A 27,920-nucleotide genomic window follows, 5' to 3' on the forward strand; every position below is an offset into this window, starting at 1 on the left:
AATTCCAAACCTAATTAAATGTTACAGTGAAATTAAGAGTTTCTGGTTTGACTTAAATAAGCTTAGCTTGTAACATGTTTTTAATCTAAGTAATGTCATCCCTCCATGAAAGAGATCAGTGTGTGCATGTGTGTGTGAAAGTGAGGAAGGTGTGGAGGGAGGGAGCGCCACTTACCTGCTTCCTGTAACAACTGAAAAATACAACTGGTAATTTTATTTGAGATTGCAGCTTTTCCTTCCAGGTGATTCTTTCTGGCTGCATTTCCTGCTGTAATCTGGTCCTTGGACTTCAGGAGGACTTGTCCTGGACTATCTAACCATTCATAGACTTCTTTTGTTTTACCCTCATAGAGTTTTTTACCAACATTCAGTACTGTCAAAATAAAATGGAAACATCAGATCTCAGGATGAAATTTCTTAAATATTAAAGACTAAATTATCTAGAATGATGAATCAGTGAACATAGTGATTAGGGAATAATTTTAATAAAAATCAACTGTACAGAACCTATACTCTACAAAGTATTTTCATATGCATCACATTTGATTCACAAACATTGTAAATAACTGTAAAGATTAGGAAATTAAGTATTAAAAAGGTAGAGGTCACAGAGCTAGGAAATGAGAGCCAGACAAAATCCTAAATCTGTAACAAATTCTGTGCTCTTTCCACTATGAACCTGCCACTCTCACAGAAGAACTGAAGTAGAATTAATATAAAAAGTACTGTAACTACATTAGCATTTTCATCTTGTATTTGCAATACAGTAAATAAACTGTTAAGAAAAGTTATATTTTTCCTGAATTCTGTGTTGGAAAAATAAGCAAGTTCAGCTGCTTTTTTTATTTCAAGTTAATGTGCAAGAGAAGACACCTCTATACTCACTGTAGTTAGCCCATTTGGGAGCACCTCTCTTTCTTCTTTAATCCTGCTTTCCCACCTTCTACCCTTAATCCTTTCTCCTATTATTTGCAGCAAACTGAGGAATAGGACTTGTATCCTATTTTGATACAAGTCATAAGACCTTAAGAAAAGTAGACCCTGGTCAACAGAATGAATGATTTACATGAAGATCAGAAATAATAGAAGTTTAAAGACTTAACATTTCCAAGAAGAAAAAAATCACCCCTCATGCTCCCAGAACACTGACTCACCGTCAGTATCATCATTTTTTTAGTGTTTGAGCTACGTACTAGGTACTGTACCAGTAAATGTGAGTTCCTGCTCTTAAGCCTTAAGCAACCCAAATCTGGAGCAAGCTTAAATTAAACAAGACATAGTAAGTAAAATGTGAGCAATACACAGTCTATGGGATCAAAAGTTCATAGCAGGGCTGCCTAACTTAGTCTAACATCAGAGAAGGAAGTCTAATACAAAATGAGGATTAGGCTGAGATCTGAGGAATGATCAAAATTGAGCTAAAAGAAGAAAAGGGGTAGGTTGTGGTGATGAAAAAAGACCACGGATGAAAGTGCATGCATGGCAGACCTTCAGTGTGGTTGGAGCGTGTGTGTGTGCACTGCTGGTGGGGAGGGGAGGGGGGAAAGACTGGCAAGAAATAAGACTGAAGAATTGGGCAGGGGTTCATTCACCAGTTCCTGGAGATTACTATTAAACAAACCAGTTACAATTCAGTTTAATAGTTGCCAGTGCAGGGTACTTAATTTAGATGATGAATCCCCACCCTCCCATTGTAATGTCCTGACTCACTTGACTCAAAGCAGCCCTACTATGAACCTGTGATCCCAGTTTGTAGCTCTCACACTTTACTTATTATGTCTTGTTTAATTTCAGCTTCCCTCAGACTCAGGTTGCTTAAGAGCAGGAACTCAGTCCCATTTACTGGTACAGTGCATATATAATATACACATTACATATAATGTCTTGATTCAGTGTATATATAGTATATATATATATAAAATACAGAGTGGATTTCAATATGAAAAAAAAGGATGCAAAATATCACAAGGGTTTAGAAGACCCTTCAAGATACAGCCCCAGTTCAGTGCTCCAAATTCAGATTTCTCCATTCCCGTCACAGAGAACTCCAACTTCCAGAACTGAATTTCTGTATCTCCCACTCCCAGGCTTTTGACATGCTCTTCTCTAGGCCTAGAATACTGTTTCCTTCCATTTCACCACTCATCCTTCAGGCCTCACAACCATGCTGATTGAGTTAAGACTTAATCCTAAGAACAACCATGTGGCTTTTAGCACTTCAGTAAAATAACAAATTTCTGTATTAGAAAGATCATTATGGTTGCTGTGCGGAGAATGAAATGAGAAGGGATGGGCAGAAGAGAATTAGAGACTCAGAGACCAGTTAGAGTCCTACTGCAATGTCCTGGTCTAAGGAAAAAGCAGTGGGAATAGATATGGAAAAGGTAAGTGTTAGGAACAATTGATTCAACATGGGGAATAAAAGGGGGAAGTCAAGGATGTTGCCTAGGTTGGAAAAAAGGCAAAAGAGAGTTGTGCCTACTGCCTCTCCCTCCCAATTTAATTGAATTATGATTTATTACCTAGTCATTAAGTAGGGTAGGAATTTCAATTAATGGGTAGAACACAGGCCAATAAGAAAGTTACTAAGCCACATGAGGCTATGCAATACTTGAAATCTACTACAAATCAAGATGTGAGTTAAGTGTAAAATACACAATGGATTTCAACGAAAAAAAAAGATGCAAAATATCACAATTTTTTTTATATTGGTTACATGCTGAAATGATATTGTTTTGAATATACTGGGTTATAAAAATTCATCTCAGCTGTTTCTTTTTACCTGTAAAAATGTGGCTACTAGAAAACAAAGCTACACATAGTTTGTTATTACCATATTTCTATTAGGATAAATACATACAGAGAAGAGTAAACCTGTTGAATTAAACTGACTGGAATGTAGGCTTAGGATTCACAATAAAGAAAAATCAAAGTCAGGGTTGAAGAGATGAAAGCAGCAGTGTGCTGGATGTGAATCTGAGAGTCTACAGATTGGATTTTTAATAGCTCTTGGGTTGCCACTGAACATGAAGTTGCCACGTGAGCAAGGAAATGCCCCTGAGAAACCATAAAGTGACATTTTTGGAAAGATTAACCTGCCAAGGATATTCACGATGGAAGGACGTAGTAAATAGACTTTAGAGATTCTACCAGTTTAGAAGTTATGGCAAGAAAAATTCTGGTTTTAAGGTTTTGATTTTATGGAGTTGTTACTCTTTAAAACTACCTGGGTCTTTTTGTTTAGTCCACAAATTTTTACCTAAATTCAATTTTTCCATGTGGAACAGAATATACTCACCGGCCAACACAAGCATTTCGGTTCACCATTAAAGTTAGAAATTGGGCATGTGGAAAAAAACCAACGGTTTATCAGCAAAAACGGAACAAACCCTCTTTCCTAAGGATCTAATCACTGGTGAACAAACTGATTATGTAAAAATGCAAAGTGAAGCAAGGAAACTTTTTTGCCTGCTGTTTTTGGAGCTCTCCCAAGCCTTCTGGACATCAAGACTAATTTAAAACACGCACAAAATCTAGACAGAAAATATTCGGAAGGCTTAATTTACTATTCAAAGGTTTAATTACCTTTTGGAAATAGCACGTTATTATTAACTTAACAGGAAAACCAAAACTTTGAAGAGTCAACACAGATGTGCCTTTCACTGTCTTGCAGTATCTACTTATTACAAATGCGATATCCAGGCACCAAACTCCTGTCCATTTCTCGTTCTAATTACCCCCTTCATCTATTTTGTTCCTTTCCCTCATCCCAAAGGCAGTTCTGGGAGTCTAAGAAGTTCGGAGAGGCCGGAGCACTGTTTCCAGGGCAGCGCACCGCGGCGCCAGGGCCACGTGTCCGCCGGCCCAGCGGCCTGGAGGGGAGGCTGCGGGGAGGCCAGGCACGGGCGCGGGAAGGCTGCCAGCGGTGCCTCGGGGTGCGCACGTGTCTGTGCCAAGCCCGCGAGCTGCACACGGGGGAGACGGGAAGACCACGAAGGGCAGCGAGGGCCCGGCGCACCCCTGGGGAGCCCTGTTACTCACCCTCTGCGGTCGCCATTATCCTGAGTAGGCCAGGGGCAGCAGGCGCGCTATGAGGAGCGGCAGGGCTCTGGAAAACAGTGGTCAGAGAGGGTCACGGGCGGGGAAGGAGGCGAGCCCACAGAGCCGCCCACCACCGGGCCTCGTAACCTAGAGCGCCCACTTGCACTCTGACCCGGAACCAAAGAAGCTGTGGGCCCTCCCGGGGTCTCTCGCTTCTGAGAGGGGCTTCAACTCTACGAGCCAACAATCCGCCGGAGGATTCCCGCCGCGCAGGCGCAGCGACGCGGGATTGGTCTACGGAAGGCGAAAAGTGGCGCGCACTGGCGGGCGGCCCCTCCCCATCCCACAGAAGCTTGCTGACCCGGCCCCTTCTCGCGGCGAGGGAGGTTGATAGGTTGGAGCGTACCAAGTGGTGACGCCAGGGGAAAGCATATGGGGAGGAGCATGACACATTTCCATTCTCTGGGAGATAAATTACATTAATTCCTCAAGTCTCATCACCCCAGCCTGAGGTACTGAAAAATAACGGAGATTCTCACGTGCAGAAAAATCAGCTTGCCGTAGGCTTCCGGAGCAACTAGAGCTCCACCCCCCGTAGCCCCGCCCCTCATCCCCCTCCGTCCTCGCTCATTGGTGAGCCTGGAGGGGGCGGGGTAGGGTGGCGGGTTGGGGGCGACCTGATCACGCTTACTTGGGAGAGCACGCGCCGCCGCAGTAGCGAGGGTCAGGCCGCCGGGGAGGAAGCGGCTCTCGCGCCCGCGAGCTCGTGAGCAAACGGGCCGAGCGGACCGCGGGTTGGTACTTAGACTCCTGCCGCGGCGGCAGGTCCCTCCACGTGGTTTTGGCCGCGACATGGAGCTGGAGGAGTTGGGGATCCGAGAAGAATGTGGCGTGTTCGGGTGCATCGCCTCAGGAGAGTGGCCCACGCAGCTAGATGTGCCTCATGTGATCACCCTGGGACTGGTGGGGCTGCAGCACCGGTGAGCAATCGGGTGGGGTGGGGGCGGCGGGGGGCGGGTGTGTGCTTCTCCATCTGTTCAAGCCGCTCCCGTGAACGGAGCGGGCCATCTCTCGCGCGCGTGAAGGCCACACCTCTTTCCTGGACCGGTATCTGCCTGTGACAGGGACCAGGTTGCCACGGCGGAGGCCGCTTGGCATCCCTGGACTTAAGCCTGTCTCCCCCAACCCTTAATGCTCTTCAGGGGCTCTCTTCGCCCCCGTGTGTGCAGCTCTTAGGAGCCCGGCCAGTTTCTAAGGCTCCGGTTCGCTTGGGCTAGCCAGGTCCAACTGCATGCCCGTTTTACTCTCCCAGAGCCTGGAGCTGCTTTTGTGGTAAGCTTGTCTGGGGTGGTTGCTGGTCCAGGACCTACAGCACCTTGAGGTGTTCGCGCTCTGCTTCCAACCACGACAAGCTTTTGTTTGCAAGGGCAGAGCTCTAGAGCAGTGCAGTTTGGAACGTAGTTATAGCTATGGGAACTTAGGGATCCTAGAATTCAAGCCCCGGGAAACAGGACTGGTTGGTGTTCAAAAGGTACTATCAATTGTAGATCCCATATAAATAAACTGAAAATAAACTAGTCATAGGAAATAGTGCATCTACAAAAAATTGATTGGTTTTAGATAATAAGGGAAAGGGTTGGTAGTAAAAAGATGCCAAATAGTAACTCCCCTCTTTAAAAGAGGGAAACGGGGTTATTTCCTGTATGGCAAGATGCACGTGGATTTTGAAAAATCGGTAGATCGCTTTGAGTTAAAAAAAAGTAACTTTGCTTCTGTGATCTTTCCTTACGGCCTGATATAACTGGAAGTTGCTATCAACAATTTCTTTCGGCTAAGAAAAATAAAAAAAGCCTAGGTTTGACATGACTGGAAGTATAAAGTTTCCATAAGGCAATACTGCAGCAAAAACTTTTAAAACAGTGAAGCTTGGCAATAACTCTTATCAGCATTATGGGAACAACAGGTGTAAGTGCATTCCAAATGATTAGCTTTCCCTTACCAAACTTGAATTACAAGTAGTTTTTTTTTTTTTTTGCTCTTTTCAGGGTCCCAAATACTTAAGTTTGAGTTTCATAGCTTGTGTACTTCTCATTTACTAGGAGCTGAGAGTACCAGAATTTGGGATGAATCAAAAAGAATCTTTTTAATGTGACTGACTCTAATTTTGGATAATTGTGGATTGACCGTAATATAGATTTTGTCTTAAAATACTGTACATTTGTTGAAAGGATGAGATATGTAACCCAAAGAAAAACTAAAATCTATTTATATGGTAGTCCAGAGCAACATTAGTTTTAACATTCTTTGGAAGTTATTTTCGATATTTTATCATTGGAAGAGGTGTGCATAAACCAGGCATCTTCAAAGTTGCCTAGTGGTCTGTGGGAAATGTATGAACTGACCTTGAGTATTTTTTTTCTTATTACTTTCTAGCTATAATAACTCAAAGTTCATCCCCAGTCACCTCTCTCTAAATATGTGCCCTAAGAAAAGAGGCTTTTTTTAAATAAGTTTATTTCTAGTTACTTGAACCCTCTGCAGTTGCTTTTCTGTAACAGAATTATGAGATTTGGCTAATAGAAGATAAGAGCAATAAAACCGATTATATAGTAAACGGATTCTCTTAGGGTGCTCATTTGACCTAACAAGTCTGTATTAAACTGTAGTTTTGAAAATTGACCTTGTGATGTTTTCAATAACAGCGACAAGAAACCCAGTAGCTTTTGGAGAACAAATGTGTTAATGGAAAACTGTATGTTTAAGATTTTCCTTGTGTGGGCATAGAATCATTAAGGTGCACTAATAGGGCTGGTTCTTGCCCTATCCAATTCAAAATTTTTAATTAGCAATAGTCCGCCCTTTAGGAGAACAGATTCTGATTGGAAGAACTATAAAATTCCCTGATGTCTAGAAGAAAAAAGCTGTTCCTGTAAACTACCTCCCCCTCTTAAGTCTAATGATTAAGAATTATTGTTTTTATGTGGCGTGGAATCTAGGAATGTCAAAACTGGAAGCCTAGATAGGTTGCCATTTCTTAATACACAGTAGAGTTTGTTATATAGACTGAACATCAGCAAGTGGTGGTCTGGTGCAGAGGTCTCCACCTCCTTATCCCACTCCACTCAGTGGTTAGATTTTGAATAACAGCAACAAGATTCAATTCGTTTTTCTTTTTTCCTTTTTGATGAAGGAATTTATCTGTCATACATTATCTTCATAAAACATGGAATTCAGAAGTTGAGCTTTATATCACTCTTGCATTATGCTTGGCTTCTATTTTTGTTTTAGCATAATCTGGCATAAAAAATTTAGTTTCAGGGATAACAGAATACTTGAATGCTCTAATATGTATTTCATATAAAAATAAATGGAACATCAGTTACGAGACAGTCATGCACTGGATATTTACTCCTGATGGGTTCATCCAGAAGTATTTCTTTTTAGTAGTTATTCTGGTTATTTGCAGATTTATTCCACAGCTCTGCTTTCTACTTTTAGTTTAATATTTTCAGTGTTACATTAACTAGTTGCCCTCTTCAGCTCTAAGCTGTGTGTACATGCATGTTCATGCCAGTTTCATATAATCACCAAATGTTTTTTCAGTTCAAAAAACATTAATTCAGTGGTTTTCAGAGTTCTGGACAAACCACACACCCTCTCACAGATGAAAAATCTTCATGTTTAAACCACAGTCATCTGTTATGGAGACTAGAGTAATAGGGGTATATGTGAAGATTCCATAAAAGGAATTATTAAAATTTCATAGACTTATCCCATGAATCAACTATTAGCCCTTCCTTAATTAGGAAGTGCCCTTTCCTTGAGTGGAGTATCACTTCCTTGCGTCAACAGTTGAACTCTAAAACTGATAAACTTTTAAAAATTATGATATTTACCTGATGAAGTTGGGTCATGTAGAGGGTCTCCTGTCTGCAGAAACATTCTGTAAAACCTTTTAGTTCTGCTTTGCTTTGAGGAAACCAATTTGCAATGATCTCAGGAGCAGTTTTCTTAGGAGGTACAGACACTGGTTCTGAAACAGAGTGGATAATATTCTAACATCACTGGAGAGGCACTTTCATGGGAAAGAGAGATGCACTTAGACCTCTATGGAGTTAGTTCGTAGTTATCTTCATTTAGTTTGTTGGAGAATACAGGAGGAGGTTGTCACAGAACTTGCTTTTAGTTGCCAAAACTAACTAGTCTGAGTCAATTTAATTTTGATTTCCATCTCTATTAAATAATGACCAAATATGTCACATTCCTATAATGTTTTATATTCCCATAGTAAGTGACTTATTTTTTTTTCCCAGCTTTATTGAGATAACTGATGTTTATCATTGTGTAAGCTTAAGGTGTACAGTGTAATGATTTGATACATGTATATATAGTAAAATGATTACAAAAAGGTTGCTTAACATCTCCATTACCTCACATAATCACAATCTTTTTTTGTGTGTAAAGAACATATAAGATTTACTCTATTAGCAACCTCCAAGTATATGACGCTGTACTGTTAACTATAGGTAAATGACTTATTTTAAAACTGTCCTTCCTAATTGTCCTAGTTTTTGATTTTGAAAGACTTCTAATTCAATTACAACTGTTTAAAGTCTTCCACTTTTAACTATTATTTAGAACTTTGCTTTTGCATTATTTGGAAGCAGAATATTTGTCTATCCCCAAAAGATTCTCAAAGTACTACTGCTTCGTTATTCTAGTCAATATTGGGAACAGCTCCTTAATATAGGGCTTGAAATCTAATCCCAAGTTTCCCAGTACATCAGTTTGACCTTAGGCAAGTCTTCTAATCTCTGGGTCTGTGTTCTCATCAGTTGGGTTAGACTTATATAAAGGTCCAATGCACAAATTCAGTGGATTGGAAAAGATACTTTTGTGTTGTTAGCCCTTCACAATTTCCCCTTTTTAATACCATATCCACTATAGAGCATTAAAAGAAGGCAAAGGAGATACAACTCATCCAACTTGCAATTAATGTCCAAACAAGTGGATAATAAAATTTACAGTTCACTTGAGATAAAAGGGTTGTCAGGTGAAGGGTAGGTGGGTAGATTCCTGCACTTCTCAAATACTTCATTCAAAAAGTGGATTTGTTTAAGCTCCTGCTATGTATATGCAAGGCACTGTGTTAGGCAGCAGGAATGTGTTACCACATAGGGCAGATGAGGTCCCTGCCCCTCACAGCGAGGGAGGCAATGTGGCCAACTGGTACAAGAACAGACTTCTCTATGCTTCCATTTCCTCCTCTGTAAACTGGGATAATGGTAGCACCTCCCTCACAAGTGTTGTTGTAGTAATTAAATGCATTAATATGTGTAAAGTACTTAGGACAGAACCTGGATACATGGATACCCTATGACCCACATCCCACTCCTGGGTATATACTCAAAAGAAATGCATACATATGTTTATTGGGAGACATGCACAGGAATTTTTGTAGCAGAATTATTCATACTAGCTCCAATTTGAAAACAATGGTCATATCTAACAGTGGAATAGATAAGAAGGTAGTGGGATCTATAATCCTGTAGTGGAATATTCTACAGCAAGAAAAAAGAATGAACTGCTACAAGTAAAATGATGGATAAATCTTACAAGAAGCTTGACCTTAAACCACGCATACTAGAAGAAAAGAATATCTTGTATAATACCAAAATTAATCTATGGTAATAGAAGTCAGAATAGTGATAACCATTATGGGGTCTAGGAGGATGATAAATGACTGGGATACCTCCAGGGAGCTAATGTAATGCTTTATATCTTGGTTTGAGTGATGACTGCATGAGTGTTCACTTTGTAAAACTTGAGCTCTTCAACATTTTTGTGTACTCAATAACAATTTGATAGATTATAAATAAATAAAATTCTAAAATTAGATTATCCTAGAAATCTGGAGAGGTGCAGTGATTTGCTCTGTGTTGAGTTACTAGGGTCAGAGAAATATTAGATCCCAAGTTTTCTGATTCTCAGTCTGGTGCTTTTCTTCTGCATTTTTCTCCTATATGCTCTACTACATCATATTACCTTTTCTGATAATATGTAAGGAATCATTTTGAAATTACAGCTCACATAGTTCTGTTTGCCCTTGAGTTTAACTTATTTGCAGAATTACTAAAATGTTACATCCATTACTACCTACCTTTGGAGAAAACCAAAATCTAGAACTTAGTAGTTTCTGTGGTTTTTCCTTTTACACCCCAGTTTTCTGATAGCAGTCACTATAAAGTATCATTTTAAATGCTCATGATGAATCCACAATCATGCAGAAATTTCTGACTCTGGGAAAGTTTCCATTTACTGTTACTTTTACTCATAACGCTCATGAAAGAAATTATTTCTCAGCCTTTTTTGCTCTCACAGCTCATAAACAGTATATTTAGTCTACTTTGTCAAGGACAAGAATGAACATCTCTGTTATCAGGAAAAAGCAACAGAAGTTTTTCTTAATATAAGAACTTCTTAATATAATGAACATCTCTCAGGCTCTTACCATCTTTCTGTGCTTTTCTCTTGATGCTCAAAGTTCTTGGGATTTTGGTGTGACCTTCAACTAATTCTTAAAAACAAAACAACATAGGAAAAAAATCTTATATGACATCATTTAAACGACATTAGTCTTCAAGCGCTCAAGTACACTCAAGAACATTCAAGCAATTGGACAGATAAAGAAGAATGAGTTTAAGAATCAGGAATATTTTGGTATAATATTTGGAAAGAAATTGAAATTTTTGACTTAAATTAGGCATGTGTTTTCTAATAATTTTTTGGGTGATTTGAACATACAATAGTGTTAGGATTTTGTTTTGGAAGAATTTCTTAGCTACAATGTAGGGAGGAAATTTTATAGAATTTTTATTTTAAGAAGTCAATTTCAAGTTTACCATGTTTCAATTTGGCAGTTGTGAGAGTTGGTCTTCTTAGGATACAGTCAACTTCTTCATAAAATCTCATTTTTCTTTGAGGGTTGCCATTTTTCTTTTGTAAAACTCTGTATTCATATTTTAAATTTTTGTATTTGGCACGACATTGTTTCCAGTCTCTGTCTATTCCAAATTGCATTAGTCTTCTGGCAATTTCCTCAAATATTTCTTTATTTCTTGTGGCTCCTTCAAGCATTTGCTTGATTTTTTCATCAGACCATATGTGTATAAGTGCTCTGACCTCATTGTCATACCAGTGTTTTCCAGCCTCTGTGTTAATCTGTAAATGACTTTTAGCATCTTCTACAGGAATATGGTTACCTATAAATCAACATGATTTATGATTATTCAAACTTGCAGGTAAATCTTGTATTTGAATATCATTCATTTAAAACAACTTGGATTGATGTAAAGCCTGAGAATTATAATAATTTCAATATGAGGGTCAAATTTTTTTTCATTTATACTCAAATTATCTCAAAAATTATAAGGCAGACTAATCCCCAAAATTGGTGAGAATAATTTAGTTGCTTTTCATCAGTGGGTAATGTTAATTGGATATTTATGAATATGAACAGTTTCAGTGTTTACTAATTTCTTTTAGTAAGAAGTAGGCATGGACATTTCCTTTACTCCCCTACCATAATCTGTACCACTTCAGGTATAATGAAGCATTTGGGTAATACTCAATAAAGATCTTCCCTGTAACTCCTTAAACTGGCATATGTTAGATTTTAAATACCAAAATAATATTTACAGTTCAACAATTTAGACCTTGTACCTGTCCTGGTGATACCTTGTGCTGTGGGGCTGCCTACCGCTTGTGAAGCAGTACTTATGGTGTCTTCCTCTGTCAGAAAACAAAGAATAGCAATTTAAATTTGTTCACAAAATTCTAATCTACTTTTTGCAACTGAAGATTGTGTTGAAAAACCAAGTAAGACTGGATTCCAGCATTGAAACTATAACCTCAACACCAGGAACATTTGCCATCTCTAACCAAATTTTGAAATGGGCTTAGAGGATTCACCCCCTTCAAAATCTTGAAAGAATTCTGCCTTCAAAGTCACAAGGCAGTATACTCTATTTGGGAGTATAATAACACTTTTAGATCCAATTTTGTAACATCTTTCATTGTTAATTTTTAATTCTTGACAGAGAGCTCTTACATGTCTTTTTAAAACTTGATCCTCATTTTAACTAACAGTGATCCTTATTGCAATACATATAAAGAAATAAAAGACTGTAAGATTAGGTGGTTTAAACAGTAGATGAGTGATAAACATTTCAGGAAACTAATGGTGCTTAGCCTGGTAAATATATAACATGGATTTATTCTAGTGTACTAGTGTATGTGTAGGATGTTTGCAAGTCCCTAAATTTAGCATCTTTTAAGGATAGATGAGTGTTTGGTTTTGTTATGTTTCCATACCAACTGTGCATACTGCAATTCAATTTTGACACTAACTACCCTGGAATTAGCTTTATACTTTGCAGCATCGAGGGCCCAGTCTTCCACAAGACTGCCCCTTAATTCAGATGCCAGCCACCCTATCAGCTGACAGGCTACAAATTCAGGGGGTGCCATGACCACCTCAGATATGGTAATTTGCTATAATGACTCATAGAATTTTAGGAAAGCACTGTACTTAGGATTACAGTTTTATTTTAAGAGGTATAAATCAGGAACAGCCAAATGAAGAGACATATAGAGCAAGGTCTGAGAGAGTCCCAATGCAGAACTTCTATGCTTTCTCTCTGTGGAGTCAGGGCGTGTCACCCTCTCAGCCCATAAGTGTGTTTACCAACCAGAGAACATTTCTGATCCAGAGTTTTTATTGACATGATTGATTAAGGCATGATTACTTAAATCATTGGCCGCATGCTTGAACTCAATCTTCAAACTCACTCTCCTGCTGGAGGAGAGGCTGGCCCAGAATTCTAACCCTCTAATCACGAAGTTGGTCTTTTTGGTGACTAGGTCTGTCTTGAAGCTATCTAGAAACCCACTTTTTGGATCACCGCATTAGAATGAAAAAGATACTACATCTGGAAATTAACCCCAAGGTTTTTGAAGCTCTGTACCAAGAACTGGGGAGTAAGACAAGATAAATTCTTTATTACGCCACAGCTTCTTAAAAGCTTATTAAAATATAAATAGTAAGAATTAGGGGGAAAAAAATCACACCTTTATAATTAATAAGTTGCCTGTATTTAAATTTACCAGCTTACCTAAGTCTGAGCATTCTTTTTTTTTACATTTATAATTTTTGAGTCCTCTGAAATTTTAATAATAAGTATTTCTTTGGATCTTCTGGATTAAAAATTTTAAAGTTCTTAGTATTGTGTTTTATATGACTAAAGTACATTAGTTTATATAATAATTTTATTAAGATTATCCAAATTGTATGAAAGATATATTAAAGTGTTTAAATGTTCCATCTTCAAGAAACTTATTTCCCGGTTTTGGTCTTTTAAGAAATGAATGAATTGGAGAAAATGAAATGCTGTGTACCTTGTGAGATACTAACAATAAATAATTTAATGCCCTCTGCTGGTCACCACAGTGCTAATTTTTGTTAAACTGTGGGGATAGTGAGTATTTTAATTTTGGAAAGATGTTTTACTACAGTCAAAGGAAAATAGTTTTAAGATTATTCCTAAATGGAACAATGTAGTTTTTCGCTTGTGATTTTCTAGGCCAATAATAGGAGTGACCTTCTCCAATAGGATATATATGCCTGTTTCCACCCCTCAGAGCCAAAATTGATCTACCTGTGATTGTCCTATGCTAGAAGCAGTAACTGTCAAGAATACCAAGATGTTGAGGTATTCCACCTCATATAAATGGCAACTGACGTTGGAGGTGAAGTAAGTCTTTTTGTTAGTTTTGTTTCTCCTATGGAGAAAAGGCAAGTAGATGATAAGGTTATCAAACACAAATTTGTCTTTAGGCTAACAGTCCTTTCTCCTGTAGTAACTTTCTGATTGCTTTTATCCTCTTATACCTCAGAAACAGAGAAAGATTAATTTTCTTTGGATCTAATTAATTTTAGATCCAAAGAAAGTTACTCATTTTCACGGACCATTTCTTTTAAGTTACTGTAATAGGTGCAGCCTAAGAGTTCTATGAATGTTCCCAGTGATTAACTTCTTTCACATTGCATTAGTCATGCATTTTTTAAGTGATAATTTATTAGAATTAGCTAAATTTCCCTGAATGGATTCAAATTGGAGTTTATTACTCTCTTCATCCCTCTGCTGATCTTACTCTCTAAACCTCACAACCTAGCTATGGTTTTCAACCCTGGCTGTACGTGACGATCTATAAAGATACAGGTGTTTGAACCCACTCTACAACCTATACTAGACCAAAATCTCTCGGTTTTACATTGGGAACTAATCAGATACCCACAATCCAGGGAATCTACAACTCTAGCTGGATTTTTATTTGAAATAAGACAGAAGTTTATAGCATACATTGAAGATAGGAAAGAAATTACTTTTGAGATATCAGTTTTATGGCCAAGTGTCAGTGTTAACAATGTGTGGAGCAATAGCAACTTCACACATATTTCATAAGTAAACTATGTAAAATCAAAAGGAGGTAACCTCTATTTTTGCATAAGAATACGCATACTTTGTTGTGGTTTTTTTTTTTTTTCAAACTTTTACCTGTTTTTAATGACTACCAAGGTAAAACATGCTCATTGTAAAAATTCAAGCAATATGGAGACTTAACATTAAAGGTGAACATTCCCCATAAATTGGGTTGTCAGACTTAGCAAATGAAAATAAAGGACATCCAGTTAATGTTTGTGACATACTTATATTTTTAAAAAGTGTGTTGTTTACCTGAAATTTAAATCTAACTGGGTATCCAATATTTTATCTGGCAACACTACCACAAAACCACCTTCTTTAACTACTGGTGTATGTTCCCTAAGATTTTTACTATGCATGTATTCTACACATGTACACAAACATAGACACTCATTATGCTTTTTAAACAAATACAAAGGAGATCATAGTACAAATACTGTTGAACTGCTTATTTTTTCTCTTATATTCTATATCTTTTCATGTTAGTTCATACAGACCTATTTCATTTTTTAAATGGCTGTGTAGTATTCTACAGCATAAATACAGTATAATCTAATCAAAGCCCTACAAATCATCATTTAGATTGTTTCCAGTTTTCCAGCATTGCAATAATTCTGTAGAGATCATCCTTCCACATGTATCTTTCACAATCTGTTTTAGTTATCCATGATACATAAAATATAGATACACATTTAAAATTTTAATAGACATGCCAAAAATGCCCTCCAAAAAGGTTTTTACCAATCTACAATCATACCAATATTGTATGAAATTGACCTTTACTCACACTTTCTAGATCATTGGCTATGATCAATTTTTGCCAAACTGACAGATAAAAGTGATAATGTACTTCTGTTTTAATTTGCACTCCTTGATTATTCATGACATTCAAAATATTTTCATACATTTACAGGCCATTTGTATTTTTATTTTGTCAATTGCCCATTCAAATCCATTGCCAATTTTTCCTTTGGATTGTTTACTCCTTGCTGATTTTAATAGTTTTTTTATTTAAATGATAATACTAGTGCTCTGTCCTATGTGTTACAAATACTGTCTTCAAATTATTTTGTCTTTTGACTATGCTTATCGTGTTTTTTAATTTAATTTTATTTATTTATTTTTTTTTTGAAGGGAAAGATTATATATTTTTATTCATAGAAGCATTCACATACAGTTTTTACAGTTTTCAATGAACCAGAAAAAAAAAATCTTCTTAGACTGAGAAAAGTGAGGAACAAAATAGTTATAAACTATCCTATTCATAAATATTAATCTATTATCAAATTTACTATTTTTGAAATGCATTAATATAGCATCTGAAAATCAGCCCTTTTGTCAGAAACTATGATAATAGCCAGAAGGTGAATGTACCAGTATGGATTTATGAAACTTGAGTTCCCTTGACTATAGGGCAGTTTTTTTGTTTTTTTTTTTTTGAGAGGGCATCTCTCATATTTATTGATCAAATGGTTGTTAACAACAATAAAATTCAGTATAGGGGGGTCAATGCTCAATGTACAATCATTAATCCATCTCAAGTCTAATTCTCGTCAGTCTCCAATCTTCTGAAGCATAACGAACAAGTTCTTACATGGTGAACAGTACAAGGGCATTCATCACAGAAACTTTCGGTTTTGATCACGCATTATGACCTATAAACAATCAGGTCAAATATGAATATTCGTTTGATTTTTGTACTTGATTTATATGTTGATCCCACATTTCTCCCTTTATTATTATTATTTTTATTTTTAATAAAATGCTGAAGTGGTAGGTAGATGCAAGATAAAGGTAGAAAACATAGTTTAGTGCTGTAAGAGGGCAAATGTAGATGATCAGATGATCAGGTGTGTGCCTATGGACTAAGTATTAATCCAAGCTAGACAAGGGCAGCAAAACATCCACGGATGCAGAAGATTTCTCTCAAAGCAGGGGGGTGAGGTTCTGAGCCTCACCTCTGTTGATCCCCAAATTCTCACCTGATGTCCCCCCTGCGACTGTGCCTGTCTTAGGTTGTTCCTCCCTTGAGGAATCTTACCCGTCTCTGGCTAACCAGTCCTCTTCCGGTGCCATACAGGGAAATGTAAAGTTGGTAAGTGAGAGAGAAGCCATATTGTTTGAAAAGGTTAGCTTTTTACTTCTTTGCAGATTTATGCCCTATGGCTTCTATGCCCAGCACTTGTCTCGAGGTATCTTTACCACCTGGAGGAATTATGATACTCGGTAAATTCGATATGAGGCACGAATTCTATTTAAGGGTTGTAATTAGGAAGATGTGGTTTTGTTTTTTTAAAAAAAGAACATTTGATGTGAATTTTTTCCCTGAAGAAAATATCTGTATCTTTATACCTTAACACAGCAGTTGTCTAAATAGTGGAGTGGTGATTTGTACATCAGTAGGTATATATTCTAGGTGTGCCTAAAATCCTTGCCTGTTTAAATTTGGTCTCTCTGTATTTGGGTGCTGGGATCTTTGTGGATTTGTATCTTGGCTTTTATTTTCATCTGAAAGTTTAAAATAACAGTTTCTAGAATGACTGTAAATATATCATGTTTCATATTTTCTAAATATATTCCAGATAAATTAAACATACCAATTTTGAAAGTCCTGCCCATTTACAGTCAACTTAATCTTTTTCTTTTATATATAAAAAAGTTACCTTGAGTATATTGAGTTTTCCAGAAGACTAACAAACTGTAATCTTCAGAGTGCTAATGTTTGTGGATTTTTTCACGCAAGTCTTTCTTATTAAACTGTAGTAATCTGATCTTTAACTCTAATGACAAGGGTCATTGCTTTAGTGTCCTCAGAAACCTTAGGAGCACAGACCTTTGTTTATATTTGTTCATACCCCTTTGGTCAGCTCCACGTTCCTGAGTAGTTCGTCTCCTTAATTCCTTTTTATTTTCCCGTTGTTATTCTAGCAGCTTCCTTTTTACCATTGAGCTTTTAATCAATCATATCTGATACAACAGGAAAAAGTTTTCCAAGAGCGTGGGGAATTTGATTATCTGGTTTGTTAATCAACATTGATCTTTACATTTCCCAAGACTATGTGAAGCTTTGGGCTGAAAGACTTACTTGCAGGGCCTGTGACAGGCTTCAGCTTGGGAGCTTGATGACCTCCCCTCCCCCAAAAACATTCTGGTATCTGTAAAAGGAAAACCATCAGATGGGAAGCACTTATTCTCTTCCACCCCCTTAGAACCCCTGGTTTTCAGACTTGGGCTTGCATCACAATCACCTGGAGGATTTAGCAGATTGCTGGTTCCCGACCTCAGTTTCTGATTCTGGATGGGACCCAAGAATTTGCATTTTGAGTATGTTCCCAAATGAAGCTGATGCTGCTACACTTTGAGAACAGCCATAGGGAACGTTAAACTGTCATTAATAATTTCTCCCTTCCATTTCTGTATTTTGTAAATATGAGTGTTATCCAACCGTACTTCATATAATGTTAAAACATTCTTGTATGTTTTTATAATATCTTAGATATTTGTAGCATGTTATGTATTATATGTAAAAACATTGTACAACCCATCATGAAGCCCCTACCCTCCTGACCTCCTCCAAACCTGTTTATCTCCCAAAGGCCTCATCTCAGTGCTACTGCAGTGGGGATTAGGGCCTCAACATGAATTTTGGAGTGACACAGTTCACTTGGTAGCAACATCTTACGTATTTTGTCACACACACACAAAACAAAGAATATCGCTTTACCTGTGCCAGGATTTTGTTTTAGATCTGTGTCTTTTAGGTCTTCTGACATATTACTGACCAAGTCATCTTTGGCTGCATCTCCAGCAATGACTGTATGAACATAGTGAGATACATAGTGGTTTGGTGTTTATTCACTTTCAGAATTGTGTTTTTAAACTCTAATATATTGTTTTCCCTTTTAGAGTGAACCTGATAACTAAATACTATGGTTGTTTCCTTTTTGTAGTTTAGATTCCCCTCCCTTAAACAATTTTGTCTTAGGTTACTGTAGATACCTGGTGTTACAAGTCCCTAACTAGGTCTTCTGACATATAACTGATGGAGTCACCTTTAGCTGCATCTACAGCAATTACTGTATGAACATAATCATGCCACTGCTAATGAGGCAGATGTATAGTTCTCTAGCAGTCCAGTTTCTTTCCTGTTCATTTCAGGACTTAACCACCATGTCCCAATCCTGATTTTCATCTTTCCCGTCACAATTAGGACTGTATCATTTAAGGCAGATATTAAAATATAGAAACATTATGGTTAGTAGAGGTCTTTAAGAACATCTTGTCCATTCCCCATTAGAGTCATATATAGAAGAGATATTTGTTTGGTTCAAGGTTCCACAGAGACTGAGTTGAACTTGGATTTCCTGACTCTTGGTCTAGAACTCATATAATTTATTTCACTGGTCATGTTTTTGGGTATATTGTATCTCAATCCTTTGGGTTAAACTCTTTTTAAATAACTTTATGATGTGTCCCAGAAGAACTTATACTTCAGAGACATTCTTATAACTTTTGTATTTTTCTAAGTTCTTCAGTGCCTTTTTTCTGATCACACAATTTTACCACAACTGGTATGAAAACTTACTTTTACTTCTATCCAGAGTTGCATTTCTGCTGTATTAAAACTGGTCTTTTTTTAAACTTCAGGAAATCCAATTTATTTCCTCCTTTTGTATAACTTTATACCATTCTCTGTGTTCTGGGGGAGATCAAATATACATTAAATCTGTTCCATGATAAATTCAGCAATTATCTTGTTGAATAGCATTTAATGAAACCTATTTAACATAAACTATATTCATGTTAATATGCTGTTGGCATTTTTAGCATGATATTAAGATTATTTTTCTTGCCTTCCTACCTGTCTGGTCCTCTTCCATTTTTACATTGGCATGTTCTGTAACTTGTTCTCCATCTTGGGGTTTCTGCTCTTGTGATTTTTCTGTTTTATTATGTCCCAGAATAGCATCCAACTCAGTAAAAAATTTCATACTCTTAGTCATGCCCAGGTCTTGAGCCATTCTCACAATCTTGTATTCATGTTTTAAGTTTTTGTACTTTGTTCTGCACTGCTTCCAGTCTCTCTCCATTCCATATTTCTGAAGCTTGTCAGCGATTTGTTCGAATATTCTTTTATTTCTCACTGTTCCCTCTAGTTGTTGCTGTATGCTTTTATCAGACCAGATGCTTATTAGAGCCCTGACTTCTGGCACAGTCCAGTGTTTTCCTCCTTCATTTGCTACAGTTGGAATAAAAAGTTGGATTATTAGGGGATTCCATTATTGATGTAGAGTTACCTGTATCATGTGGGGGGGTAGATATATGTATATATGGGTTATATACATCAGATAATTGGATGCAACATTAGTAAAGAAAGTAATTTTCTCCATAGGAGATGGAATACTGTAGGGAAAATGAAAGTTCCTATGGCCAGGATCCTCGCCTGACCCTAAACTACTTGATGTTATAATTGGCCTACTGTTAGGCAAATGCTTATACACCCATTGGCAATGAGCCATTATTGTTGATGTTACTATATAAAGACCTTGGCTCGGTGCTCTGCCTGGAGGCAGAGATGGAGATGGGCTTGCTGCTTGCAGACTGCCACAGAGGCAGACATGATTCCAGCACTGAACCTGCCACCATAAGAATAAAGCTTGGCATAAACCCTTTTACCCCTAACATTCTGTTGTCACTTTTCAGTCTCACTGAATCCAGAGTGAACTTGCCCAGGGCTGAGACCCTCAGGTGAGACATTTGGCATAGTTGGCAGGATTTTCTGTAGGCCAAAAAATGGCACAGGCTTCCCTCATGGGAGGGATACTTCTGTGGGCTGCCCTTATGGCTAGGAAAATACTGCAGGAATCCCTTATGGGTGAGGAGGAATTTAGATGTCCCCCAATAGGCAAGGACCATGATGGTTTTCTTTCTAAAGGAGTGGGCCCCTCCCTGGGACTTCGGGGAGGTGGAGGTGATGCCTGAGGCAGTGATAGAGGACCTCCATGAGACTGGGAGGTCCTTAGAGAAACACAGAGCCTTCAAGGTGGCAGGAACCATGGGTTGGCTATTCTTCACAGTATTAAGAAAGGCCGTGGAGGAGAAGGATGGGCTCCTGCTAGGAGCATGAGAAGAGGCAGTGCAAAAATGCAAGCTGTGAGGGTTGTGGAGGAGGAAAATGATTTGTTGAAGAATAAGAAGACATCACAGCAAAGCACTGAGGAAAAGGTAAAGGACATGAAGGAGGAGGACTAAATTTGATCATATTCATGAAGGATTGTACATTTGTGATAGATATTTTGTAGTAAAGTGGGATAATATAGTTTAAATCTAATGTCTTCCATTCCATTTACATGGTTTATTTTGAACTTCTGCTAGAATTGTTTGCCAATTTTATACATTTCTAGAGATGGTTGTGGTTAGTTTTCAAATTAATTTACATTTTTAAGGTGAGAAGTTTTTTCTTTTATTTATTTTTGTTTTTTAGATGCTTTAACATAGTAGGCATTTGTTAAATGATACTGCAGTTGACCTTTGAACAACCCAGGGGTGAGAGGCCCTGACCCTCTGTAGTCAAAAATCCATGTATAACTTTTGACTCCCCAGAATATAAATAATTGCTAATAGCCTACTATTGACTAGAAGCATTACTAATATAACATAGTTAACACACATTTTGTATGTTTTGTGTATTATATACTATATTATGGTAGAGACAATGTTTTTTCATTTTATCACAAATCTCAAAAAAAAAGTTTTTCAATATATTTTGTTGAAAAAAATTCTGCATAAAAGTAGACCCTGTACAGTTCAAACTCATGTTGTTCAGGGTTCAACTCAGTAATGTAGAAGAGAGATCCTGCAATCAGATAATCAGAAAATCTTGTTTATTTGGTCAGATAGCTAAGAGTTTATATATATTTTTTGTAATTAGTTTATTCATACATACTAAACTTTCCAGATATTAATCTAAGTCATTCTTAAATGGACCAAGGGGTATGTCATTTAAGAGAACCATGCAAATCTTGAAAAATGAAAACATCCTTCCTTGATCTCCTTGTTTTATGATTTGGGTGTTTTAATACAGATTTTCATAAAATGATTTATAGACTACTTTTTAAAGTAATCAAACAAGGAGGGTAATATGAGGAAAAAGTAAAGTACATCTTTCAAAGAAATCCAACATACAGAATTTTTAATTCAGTTGGCACATAAAATTGAAGATGAACCTTAATTACGATGAGGTTGCAGACTATTCAGAGTATTCTGATTGCTTTTTATAATTTTCTGAACTATTCATTTTACTTGTTAATTCCATATATGTTTTTCTTACTTTGTTTCACTGAGTAACAGAAATAGCATTATATTTTTCATTAGGAGATTGCATATTAGGTGTGCTTTAACGCCATAAAAATTAATTTAAAATGAAGTTCACCATATATTTAGAAGCATTCCATTTAAGAAAAGGAATTCTATTTTTTCATCTTAAAAATTAATTAGGGATTCCTATGATAAAATAGAAAAACAAGTGAAAAATAAGGGAAGTACCTCTTTGTACATATTTATATAAATTTAAAATTCTTAAAGTAAAAATTGTCCAACTTTTAAAATCAGGTTTCATAATTATTTGAGGTTAAATTGCAGTTAGGGAATGCTTTGAATTTAGTTGGGAATATGGAAAATAAAAATCTGAAGTTACTTAACAGTTCTCTTTAGAAGTGCAGAAGATATTGATAGTCCCAGATAATTTAACACCTGAGCTTGACAATGAGAACAGTAAAGAAAGGTAGGGTTTGCTATTCTGTTATCAGGTTTAGGCTTAGTTAATATTGGCATTAAAAAAGTCCTGTAGCGTAACATACAGGGAGGGGTGAAAAAGTTCTCCCCAACTTTTTCAGGGGTTTTCCCCCTTTAAATTGGTCATTCTTAGCTTGGATCCCAAAATTGTATACAGGGGTCTCATGCCCTGGAGATTTTAAACTAAAATTCTTAAATCATTACTCCTGATGCATTTGTGTAAAGAGGAGGGTAAATAGAGTAGAACTTGGGCACTGAAGGAATGTGAATCAGAGCAGTAGGTCAAAGGTATTCTGAGGTTGAAGGTGATTATTATTTCCAGAAAATGAAGTCTCAGAGTTTATATTTGGGTCCTTCGCCAAGGCTCAGTCAGACCACCTGCTGCCTAACAGGAGATCAGATCGCCTGTCCTTAACCACCTGCGGGAGGTTGATTCCAGCAGTGGAAAAGTTGCATTCATTTTCTTCCCTTCAGATTATCATACATCAATAAAAATTCGGCTGGTTTGGCCATGGAAAAACAGGAAGACATTATAAATGAATCAGACTTGGTGAAAGGAGGGCTTTCTAAGCCTTAGAAGAGAAACTGTTTGATTATCTTTAAGAACTTTTGAATTCTGTGGATCAGATGAAAATCAGCCGAAATTATAAGGCAAAAGATGTCATGCAAATTTGTAAGATCTCAACTGATATAAACAGTTAAATCATAAAAGTGAATATATAGAAAAATGTTCTAAATAACTATAAGTAAATGCAGAATAAAAAGTTACTGATTGCATACACCATTACAAACAGTTATTTAATTAGCAAAGCCCCTGCCCCCTTCATCCCTAATCTATAATCTTGCATCACAGGGTTCTAGAAAAGGGACAGTCTCATTGTTAGTAAAGTATAATTCTTTTGGAATTACACCGTTACTTAAGCAATATATATATTGTGATCATACCCCTTGTCTTGCCAATGGGTTTCAGCCCCTGGCAAGTTCTCTGTGGATTCAATGTGACCAAAGAAATGACAGTAGAATGTTTCTTTGGAGTGAAAGGGTTTATTACCCATCTTGTTCTCCTGGCGGTAGGTCGAGCACTAAGTGTCTCTGCCTCTGCCCAGAGCACTGGGCCCAGCTCTCTATATAGTGCAATAATAGCTTATTGCCTACAAGTGTGGAAGCAGTAGCCTAGCAACAGGCCAGTTAGGTCATCATGTGGTTTAAGTTCAGTGAGGATCCTGGCCATAGGAACCCCAACTTTCCCACACCCCTCTTGAGCAGTAATTGAACTTCCAGTGGTCTATAGATCCTAAAGTAAAAATGTTAAATATGGACAGAAGGATTGATTACAGCATCATTTCTATAAGGGTGCAAATACCTAAACTTTGGTATGTGCATTCGTTTAAATATTATGTAACCATTAAGTAACATTTAATCCTAAATTATTATTAATTTAGGTATAATTCAGAGATTAAGTGCTAATGTGCTTGTGATTCTATAATTTAAAAAATTTAAAGAAAAACCAGCAATGGAATTGTAGAAAATGTGTGGGAAAGGGCTGAAAACAAAGGGGACTAGTTAAGAGGTTATCTTAATATACCAACTGTTGAAGTTCTAGATGGTGATAATGAGAACAGAACACAGAAAAATATTTGAAATGTCAATAGATTTTTTAAAGGACCTCTGACCAAAGGTCAAGGAACATCTCAGATATTTTCACTTAAGTGATTAGAAATGCAGTGACATTGATGGTGGAAGAGTTTGGGTTTAGAATTGGGGGTTTGAGATACCTTAAAAATACATGGTTAAGTTGTAATTATGGGCCCTTTGCCGGGGAGTGAAATTGGGGAGTTAGTTTTGTGGATGTCTGAAAGGGCTGGAAGAAGATCCTGTTAAGAAATGAAGATAAACATACACAAAAGAAGGGGTTAAAACATGGAGATATTAGCCCCTACATCTTCATCATACCAACCTCTGTTTAAAATCAAGGCCCTTCAGGAGCTCAGTGATTTACTTATCATTTATCAATATTTAAAGCATTTAAATGATAAGGAGAGCAGAGTGATTAATTGAATAAAGTAATTGCTGTTAACTTGCTAATGACTGCAAAGCTGTCTCAGAATTTGGTATAGTATCAGAAATGTAAACAAACTATAGGAGTGGGGTGAATTTTTTACAAATGACTTACTATTGAGATTTAAATAGGAAGTTCAGATAACCCAAATTAACCCAACTATGTAATCTTTGTCATTTTAACCTCCTTCTCATTTGGTGCATTTATTATACCACTTAAATTTTCTCTTGAGTGTTAACATTTATTCATGGCTCCCTCCTTTTTGAGGTTACACGTCACCAAATGCATGTACAAGTAGCTCAGTAAATTGCACATGGTGTACACAGACAGTAGGTATTACAGATTTTAAATTAAACAATGCAGCTCTTAAGATAGCATCTCTAAGACTTTGGCAATGAGAGAAATCTCATTACTGCTGTTGATTTCCCCACTTTGCCTAGAGATTCATCCAGCTTCCACAGACAATGAACAGATTCTTTGTAAATAGTGCTGATCTTAACAACACAGCAGGTCAAGAACCTGTTTTAATACCTAAAAATCATTTAATCTATCAAGTCTTTTTGTTTCCCTTACTGTTAAAATGGAGTTGTTCTTCCAAACAAGTAATGAAGATGTTGTTTATCAGTTCTCAGAGTTTTAATGCTTTTTAAAAAAAATAAATTTGGGAAAATGAGAACACTAGATAGAGTAAAAAGTTCTGTCTTATTTGGGGCTGTAGAAAACAACAGTTGAGGAATATATTTGATTTTTTTTTTTTTTGCCATTCTTAAAAAACTAAAACCCAAAATATTTTCAGGACCTAATCCATTTTCCAAAACATCAGATTCCAAAATTTCCAAATTCCCCTGTATTTTACAGGCTTAAAAATTGGTGATATTTAACCTCTTTAAAATAAATTTTGTGCAAAATAACATAACAGGTCAGTTATTCTTCTCAACCTTGACATTTCAGGCTATATTTACCATGGACTTAGAGTCCTGTATTGTCAGTGTTCATTAGGTAAAAACAAAAGAATGGTACTTTTTCTTTTTACCTTCAGTAGTCTGTGGGGCTGGACTTTGGCTCAGCGTTTCCAGGTACCTGCCATTTGCATCTTCTTCTGTTAATTGTCTGGCAGGTTCATACTGCAGGATCACATCCAAATCATGGAAGAACTTCATAGTTTTAGAGCTGTCTCCAGAGTTATGGGCATATTTAACTGTTCTGTATTCATATTTGAGATTTTTATACTTTGCCCGGCACTGTTTCCAATTTCTGTATACTCCTAGTGCTTGCAGCCTTTTAGCAATGTAAATAAATATTCCTTTATTTCTCAGTGTTCCGTAAAGTTGTTTTTTAATATTTTTTTCTGCCCAGACACTTAGCAAAGCTTTAACCTCTTCCTCAGTCCAGTGCTTTCCTGCGCCACTCTCCATCTTGAAAGCGACCTGGAAATGATTCACTATTTCTAGCCAGGGTTTTGTTTCCTAGGAAACCAGACGGCTTGTTGTCAATAAGCTCCTAAGAGCCGAAAGAATCTAGTTTAACTGGTTCAAGCTGCTGGAGGGGAGTAACTAGAAAAACTGCCAAGTAAGCCGCAGGCTTTGTGATTAAAGAAGCCCGGACCCAAATGATTGCTAAGGTTATTTATTTCAACTGTAAATTACCCTTGAGACAAAAGGGGGGGAAAAATCCTTTTTGTGTGTGTGTGGTTTATTTCTTTCCCTACGTAATTCTGGTTTACTAAATGATTGTTGATTGTGGAAATGGTTGGCAGAGGTTCTTTCTGCCCTTAAGGTTTATGGCAAATGTTAATTTTTTTTCTGTCTGATGTGAATCACTTAGATTACAGTTTTGGCTAACTTAAAGACCACATTACACTAAATAAAGAAATCCTAAATCACAAATTATTCAGTCTTACCAAGTGTATGGTATTAAGCATTATCTGTTTTCAGCATATTTAATGCATTGATAATTAGTAAAACTCCAATTTTAATATTTTAGATTTTTTTTACTTGTTTAGTACAGTTAATGTAGTTCTGTTGCTGGGTGGCCTGTTGGCCTGTGTCAGTGAGGCCTCACCTGTGCACTGAGGTGAGCCCTATACCTGCAGACAGCTGTAGTCAGTTCATGGCTCCAGCTGAGAAAGATTTTGTGAGCAGGTCAGACAGGCGTGAGCAAGCAGCAGTCTACTGAAGTGAAAGTACACATTCAAGAAGGGAGTGTGGGCATGGTTGAGAGATGAGCAGTTCTGGGTTGTCACTTCTTGAATTCTTATAAAAGGTTTAGCTTACTGTAGGGCAGAGGTTTGACGGAATATTCACCAGAGTAGGCGGTGTTTTCTTGGAATGGGGAGGGAATTTTGGGGGAAAGGGGCAACACCTGCTTTTTGTCTTGATATGGTCAGCCTCAGAACTATCATGGCCCCAACGGAGGTGATTTTTTTAATATGTTAATGAACTTTTGGGTAACTGTAGGTCATTTTTGTTCCCCATCTAGAATCTAGCTGGTTTGTTTTTGCTTAACCTGTTTTGCCATCAGCTGATTTTCCTAGAATTTAGCTGGTTTGTTTACATATAACCTGTTTTGCCGGCTGGCCATGTGAACTGGCCTCAAGTTTTTCTTGAGAACCTGTTTCTCTTCCTGAACTATACTGCCTATGTCAGTTTTTCTTGCTTTTAAAATGCCTAAGTAATTGTAATATGTAATTTTGAAAAGACCCTTTTTAGAAAATAAATCAATGTATTAATAATCAATGTATACATATATATGTGGTAAAGATTTTCTTTGGAACAAAATTGTTAACATTTAGTATTTATAGCATTTGTTCAGAATGATTAAAAATTGTTGAGCAATTGAAGCCTTTATCATTTGAGTTTATACTCCACTGGTGCACATCCTCTAAGTCTTACCATGTATTGCTCTACTTCCAACCCAGCTTTCAGCTTTTTTCTCTCTCTCAACACCTAAAAAGTATGAATTCGGGAAATGGGATACAGGACACTTGATCAGCTTAGGGTTTTTAGAAACAGTGTTTTTTTTTTTCCCCCAATAACAAAAGTGATAACTACTTGGAGAAAATTTGGAAGGTGCAGAAAAGCAAAAAAAAACAAACAAAAAAACTTCAAAAATAAATACATTTTGTCCATAATTCCAATACTCACAGCTAAGTGTGTATCTGCTGCTTTATTTGGAGATTTCCATATATATCTACATTCTCAGCCTTATCTAGAGGTCATGTAGTACAGAAGTTAGAAGCACAAGTTCTGGAGTCAGATTGTCTGTGATCTAATCTTGGCTGTGCCACCGCTGTTCTGTGTGTGACATTTGGCAAGTTACTTCCTTACTTTAGTGTCCTTATCTGTAAAATGGGAATGGTAATCATAGTACCTACCTCATAGGATTGTTGTGAAAGCCTCATAAACTAGATCACTTATGAAAAGACTTAAGACAGTGCCTGGCCTATTAGAATTCAAACAGTATCTGCTGCTGCTTGCTAATCA

At 37.0% G+C, this 27,920-nt stretch overlaps 2 protein-coding genes across 10 annotated transcripts in view; one reads left to right on the forward strand and one right to left on the reverse strand.

Moving 5' to 3' along the window:
• Positions 1-25,947, reverse strand: part of PAICS (phosphoribosylaminoimidazole carboxylase and phosphoribosylaminoimidazolesuccinocarboxamide synthase) — a 47,869-nt gene extending 21,922 nt beyond the window's left edge. Inside the window, exons 1-9 of one of the 6 annotated variants that reach the window (XM_073237561.1) lie at positions 25,472-25,947; positions 19,447-19,824; positions 18,310-18,399; positions 11,764-11,832; positions 10,944-11,303; positions 10,553-10,618; positions 7,938-8,074; positions 4,042-4,108; positions 176-373 (exon numbers count right to left, since the gene is read on the reverse strand). In XM_073237561.1, coding sequence (XP_073093662.1) covers positions 176-373; positions 4,042-4,108; positions 7,938-8,074; positions 10,553-10,618; positions 10,944-11,303; positions 11,764-11,832; positions 18,310-18,399; positions 19,447-19,824; positions 25,472-25,853 — 1,747 coding nt within the window. In that variant the 5' untranslated portion in view covers positions 25,854-25,947. Of the gene's footprint in view, positions 1-175; positions 374-4,041; positions 4,109-4,213; positions 4,378-4,447; positions 4,467-7,937; positions 8,075-10,552; positions 10,619-10,943; positions 11,304-11,763; positions 11,833-18,309; positions 18,400-19,446; positions 19,825-25,471 lie in introns of those variants that run through there. The other 5 variants (XM_073237562.1, XM_037018715.2, XM_073237563.1 and 2 more) reach the window with 5 other exon arrangements.
• The window catches only part of PPAT (phosphoribosyl pyrophosphate amidotransferase), a 35,789-nt gene continuing 12,575 nt past the window's right edge, over positions 4,707-27,920 (forward strand). For 2 of the 4 annotated variants that reach the window (XM_017658416.3, XM_017658417.3), the window contains exon 1: positions 4,708-5,021. In XM_017658416.3, the coding sequence (XP_017513905.1) occupies positions 4,894-5,021 (128 nt within the window). In that variant the 5' untranslated portion in view covers positions 4,708-4,893. Of the gene's footprint in view, positions 5,022-25,979; positions 26,060-27,920 lie in introns of those variants that run through there. The other 2 variants (XM_017658419.3, XM_017658418.3) reach the window with 2 other exon arrangements.

Source organism: Manis javanica, chromosome 5 (genome assembly GCF_040802235.1).
Source record: "Manis javanica isolate MJ-LG chromosome 5, MJ_LKY, whole genome shotgun sequence".
In the NCBI taxonomy this organism is placed as follows: domain Eukaryota; kingdom Metazoa; phylum Chordata; class Mammalia; order Pholidota; family Manidae; genus Manis; species Manis javanica.